The sequence below is a fragment of the Corticium candelabrum genome, chromosome 17, assembly GCF_963422355.1.
Source record: "Corticium candelabrum chromosome 17, ooCorCand1.1, whole genome shotgun sequence".
NCBI lineage: Eukaryota > Metazoa > Porifera > Homoscleromorpha > Homosclerophorida > Plakinidae > Corticium > Corticium candelabrum.
The window spans coordinates 6074160-6079159 of record NC_085101.1 but is presented as its reverse complement, the minus strand read 5'-3'; the positions used below and the strand labels follow the sequence as shown (position 1 = coordinate 6079159).

The 5000-nt window shown below is 43.5% G+C and overlaps 3 protein-coding genes across 3 annotated transcripts in view; 2 read left to right on the top strand and 1 right to left on the bottom strand.

The window, feature by feature from the left end:
- The window catches only part of LOC134193280 (ankyrin repeat and SOCS box protein 7-like), a 1655-nt gene extending 96 nt beyond the window's left edge, over positions 1-1559 (top strand). Inside the window, exons 1-2 of the mRNA XM_062662105.1 lie at positions 1-648; positions 765-1559. The exon at positions 1-648 is cut by the window's left edge and continues 96 nt beyond it. Of these exons, the coding sequence (XP_062518089.1) occupies positions 1-648; positions 765-1481 (1365 nt within the window). The 3' untranslated portion in view covers positions 1482-1559. The remainder of the gene's footprint in view (positions 649-764) is intronic.
- Positions 1560-1690: 131 nt separating this feature from the next.
- On the bottom strand, positions 1691-2638 carry LOC134193281 (uncharacterized). Its single transcript, XM_062662107.1, has one exon. The coding sequence runs from the start codon at positions 2624-2626 to the stop codon at positions 1742-1744; it is 885 nt and encodes a 294-aa protein (XP_062518091.1). The 5' UTR covers positions 2627-2638; the 3' UTR covers positions 1691-1741.
- A 143-nt stretch (positions 2639-2781) lies between these two features.
- The window catches only part of LOC134193053 (probable ubiquitin carboxyl-terminal hydrolase MINDY-4), a 9174-nt gene continuing 6955 nt past the window's right edge, over positions 2782-5000 (top strand). Inside the window, exons 1-4 of the mRNA XM_062661839.1 lie at positions 2782-2850; positions 3486-3541; positions 3611-3674; positions 4843-5000. The exon at positions 4843-5000 is cut by the window's right edge and continues 485 nt beyond it. Coding sequence (XP_062517823.1) covers positions 2794-2850; positions 3486-3541; positions 3611-3674; positions 4843-5000 — 335 coding nt within the window. The 5' untranslated portion in view covers positions 2782-2793. The remainder of the gene's footprint in view (positions 2851-3485; positions 3542-3610; positions 3675-4842) is intronic.

The following is a 5000-nucleotide window of genomic DNA, read 5'->3' as shown; positions in this document are numbered from 1 at the left end:
AGGAAACTCTCACACTACGAGAAAGCCATCGTCGACGCCATCTTACTAAACGACTTCATTCTACTGGAGAAACTGCTGCTCGAAAGCGGCGTCAACGTCAATTCTCTCGCAGACGCGAACGCTGAGACGCTTCTATGCATTTCATGTCGCCTACAGTATCATAGATGTACTACCAAGCTACTAAAATTCGGTGCCGACCCGAACAAGGAGTCGTCTTCAAGCTCTAACTTGCCCTACCCGATACTGTCGGCATCCAAATACGGGGACTTGAAGTCGGTGTCTGCTCTGATTGAGCACAAGGCAGTGGCTGGTGTGAAGGATCAGATCACGGGACGCACGGCGTTGCATTTCGCTTGCGAGTTCGGACATGATGGGATTGTTGATGTTTTGCTAACGACAGCGAGGAGAGGAATTAACGTGAATGATTTGGATGCCAGTGGGTTGTCGCCCTTGCATGTTGGTAGTCACGTGGGGCCGAATCAGAGGCAGACGGTGAGGAGAGCAAAGTGTGTGTATCGACTGGCGAGGATGCCTGGTGTCGACTTAGATCAGCAGAATCGGGAGGGTGAGGCAGCACTGCATGTTGCCGCTCGGACAGGAAACGAGTTGGCGACTGCGATTTTGTTGAGAAAAGGAGCCGATCCGACAGTGAGGATAAGATTGTTAATAGCTAATAAAATTTTAATTAATTAATAATGATAAATAATTAATTAATTAATAATTAAGGAAATGGTCACACACATTGAAATCAAACTGTGTTCTAGGTTGATCATCACTATCGACGTGATGAGGTTAGGTCGTATCCGACAAGAAGCAACAGCTTCAGTCGGCACAAAATGGGGAGAAATTATAATAGTAAACCTCGAGTTCGAGTCATTGCTTTCTCTGGTACGCCAGACATGACGGCCAAGATGGCCGGTCACATCACGTTGAGCAACTTGATCGGCGAGTCTCGAGCTTTGCGTGTGATGCGTCAGGATGCCATCGTTCCGCCGCTCGAAATGCTCTGCAGAGTGGCCATTCAAAATTTTATGACAATGCAGTTCAAACCGATCAGCTTATTGAAATCAATCGTATTCAAGGGAATGAAGAAGGAGCTGGTCGACTTCGTTTCGTATAGAACGCTCGTCATTTGTCCAAACACGACTGTAAAAGTCCATGAAGCACTCGGTAGTGAGATCAGTCATTTCCTTCATGATCAGACACGCGTGCCTGCCAGTGATGCTTCTGATGATCAAAATGGTGTAGAAGTTGGATCCCCGAGGATGGACGATGACACGATGCCTAGCAATCTGAAGATATCTCGTCAGCTGTCGACATCAACTCGGGCAGTCGTTGAGGCATTATTGTCATCAGAGAAACGTCCGGCTTCTGGACAGTATGAAAACTCAGATAGTAAATCATTTGACCTTCCGCCGATCCAACGATTTGGCTCAGAACCGGCACTGTTGACTCTAGAGACTGGAGACACACGTTTGTAGCAGGAGAACACGACTGTCGTATCACACATCTTACTCTCATTGATTTGTAATCGTTTTAGTAACGAATTGGTTTTGGACACGTGACTGTGGCACAACAGAGTGCACCGAATGAATTCTTTCTTATATATTACATCTGATCATCAGACATAGTTACGTGAGTACACGGGATTTTACACCTTTTTAATATCAATACAATCGAGCAAGCTTCATTACAACTAGAACTGTTTATTGCTCCACATTGCTGTGTGCCTGCATGGGCATTAGTGTCTAGATATGATCGCAGGCCCCCACAGATGAAGCAACACGTAAAGAAACGCCAACCCTTCAAGCAGCTTATGCCTTTTCCTCACACTTCCTTTTCCCAACGGCACAACAAAGTGAACCGTCAACAGTCCAAGAAAACCAAACTCAATCGGCCACAGCACATGACTCAACCCCAAGTTAAACGACGAGTAAATCCCAAACGCGACGGTACATCCCGTCATCACCAGAGTCTTCCACCTTCCATACACAATCAGATACGTTCCCTTCAACTTCGGTAAGTCGGGATCCAATTTCCTACAGATTTCAAACGTGAAGAATCCCGAAAGGCCAAGATGCCCAATCTGCCACGTTTTGTAATGCATAAACGGCTGACTGATTCCAGCTGCCGCCGCAAGAAAAAACGCTCCGACATAAATAAACAATTGATGTGTAATCGCATACACAATCGGACTCGTATCCAGCGTCTCTCCGATTCCAAACTCTATATACATAAGTAGACTATACACCAACTCAGCAGCAAACCATACAGCCGCTGACCATCCCAGCCCCCACACCATCACCACACTGTACATCAAAAGAGCCGCCATGGTAACCCGGATGACCAACTCAACTTCACTCTTTTGAAGCAGTTTGCGCGGTAGCGGGCGGTCTGGATGCACAACGACGTCTTTATCGTAGTCTTTGACGTCATCCATAATGCGTAGAGTGAGTAGAATAAGCAGTTGAGCGGGAAGCGTCCAGAAAACGAGAAAAGACGACAAACGATCAATAAAAATATATTGGCTGGATATGACAGGACCAGCTGAGAGAAGAAAAAACGCTATAGGTGGAGCACGCTCGTTAAGAAACGTCATCCAGCGAGAAAGCTTAGAGGTGTTCATCCTTGCGCTAGCGCCAACTACTTATGCTGTCCCGTATGCGGTGCTTTATGTCCCGATTGTTGTTATGATGTCCCGTATATCTACTGCTGTCCCGTCTCGCGAATCCCGTATATACGGTTGTCGTGTGGGCGTCTAATGTTGTTCCCGTATGTTTTGTTTGTCATTCAATGGCCGATGTGGAGGTTTTGGCTGATTCGTTGGTTAGAGAGTATCTTAGCAGAAAGTTAAGTCTTTGATCATGTTATATGACATTTTGTGTTTCTGTATGTTGTTCGTCTTCTCGTTTATTTGCTTGTTCAGTTAGATATCTTTTGGCTGTTTGGTTTGTCTGTCTGTTTTTCTGTCTGTCTATCTGTCTGTTTGTCTGTCTGTGTGTTTGTTTGTCTGTTTGTCTGTCGTTTTGTCTGTCTGTCTGTCTGTCTGTCTGTCTGTCTGCCTGCCTGTCTGTCTATCTGTCTGTCTGTCTTTTTGTCTGTTTGTGTCTGTCTATTTGTCTGTCTGTTTGTTTGTCTGTCTGTTTGTCTGTCTTTCTGTCTGTCTGTGTCTGTCTATTTGATTGTCTATTTGTCTGTCTGTTTGTTTGTCTGTCTGTCTGTCTATTAGTTTGTTTGTCTTTTTGTCTGTTTGTGTCTGTTTGTCTGTTTGTTTGTCTATTTGTCTGTCTGTCTGTCTGTCTTTCTGTCTGTCTGTCTGTCTATTTGTCTGTCTGTCTGTTTGTTTGTCTGTCTGTCTATCTGCCTTTCTGTCTGTCTGTGTCTGTCTATTTGCCTGTCTGTTTGTTTGTCTGTCAGTCTCTTGTCTCATTCTCGTTCTAATATTCAGTCAGACAGGCGCTAGAAAGTTATCTTCTGATCTACAGGGCTGGAAGAGGACGCTGAGAATTTTAGATGAAGAGTCACCACGAACAGAAGGAAGGTCAGTAATAGATGTGTTTGGTGTTTATTTAGTATATTACAACTTCATTTTACGTGCAAATCTTGACAGCATTAGCAGCAGACAGATGCTAGCGAAAGCAGTTAACATTGAAAAACTGATGAGGAAGAACAAGGTGGTGGTTTGGTTATTTCTGTCTGTCTGTTTATCTGTCTGTCTTTGTTTGTCTATCTGTCTGTTTGTTTGTATATTTCTATCTGTCTGTCAGCAGCACGGTTGAGATCCCTGCAAGGATGAGCGGCTGGTGCATGGCTGGATGTCATCCCCACTTCTGCTAAGCACGCTTTAAAACAAACGAATTTATTTAGCGTCTTACCTGAGGTTGGAGGTGGCTTATCTTTCACCAATTGGATCAAATAGTGTGATTGTGGTCATGATTTGGATGAATACGGATACCATCTTTTAACCTGTAAATATGGGGGTGGACCTGTGTGGTCTCACAATTCAGTCTTAAATGGGTGGAGTGAATGCCTGTCTGACCGTTACCTTCCCCATCAAACAGAACCAAGACATCAATACATCAATACTGAAGACCGTCCAGACATTACAATGTTTGATCCAAATACTGGACAGAATTTGGATATTGATGTGTCCCTGGCTCATCCATGGAGTCAGGACATTATTAGGAGGGCTAGCAAGGAAAATGGTCATGCTGCTGCAACAAGAGAAGAAAAGAAAATGAAAAAATCTTTAGAAGAGCTTGTTCCAGGGGGATATGTATCAAGATGTGTTCCTCTTGTGATAGAACATTTTGGGAGGTGGGGCACAAAGGCAGAGAATTTTTGCAGCATTTGTCACAATAGTCAGCAAATCCAGAAGCCAATTTTAATGCTTCCATGTTCATGTCGTATTGGAGAAAAGATTTTCTACAATTCTGCAAAGATGCAATGCCAAAGTTATCCTTAGAAAACTTTCAAAACTGTCACCTAATCATGGTGATTTAGATAGATTATTTGATTTTGACATTCAAAGTCAAGTCCATTAGTTAATGACTTTGTTGTTTGCAAGGACTGATTTGTATTTAAAAAATCCTAGCATATGTACAAGTAGAATCTGTATGAGAACAAATTATCTGTTTGTCTGTCTGTCTGTCTGTCCGCCGTCCATCCATCTGTCTGTCTGTCAAAGAACATTTATTGAGAACATCAATACTAATACAGAAAAGGCTACATTTACCACTAAGAGTTCAAGATAAATGTCTGTCTGCTTGTCTGTCTGTCTGCTTGTCTGTCTGTCTGTTTGTCTGTAGTATCTAAATATCATTCAACACTTTGTCTTGCCAGGCACAAACAAATCCTCTTCGCACAATGATTGAAGTAATGACTTTGTATTTCCTTGAAGAATCGACCGACTACAAACAACCAACCACCACACAGAAACCCAACCCACCGTACACACAAACAACCAAACAACCCCAACAGACAGCAACACCACAAACATC

What these genes read in the sequence shown, in the direction of transcription:
- LOC134193281 (XM_062662107.1), bottom strand. Translation starts at nt 2,626, where the DNA reads ATGAACACCTCTAAGCTTTCTCGCTGGATGACGTTTCTTAACGAGCGT.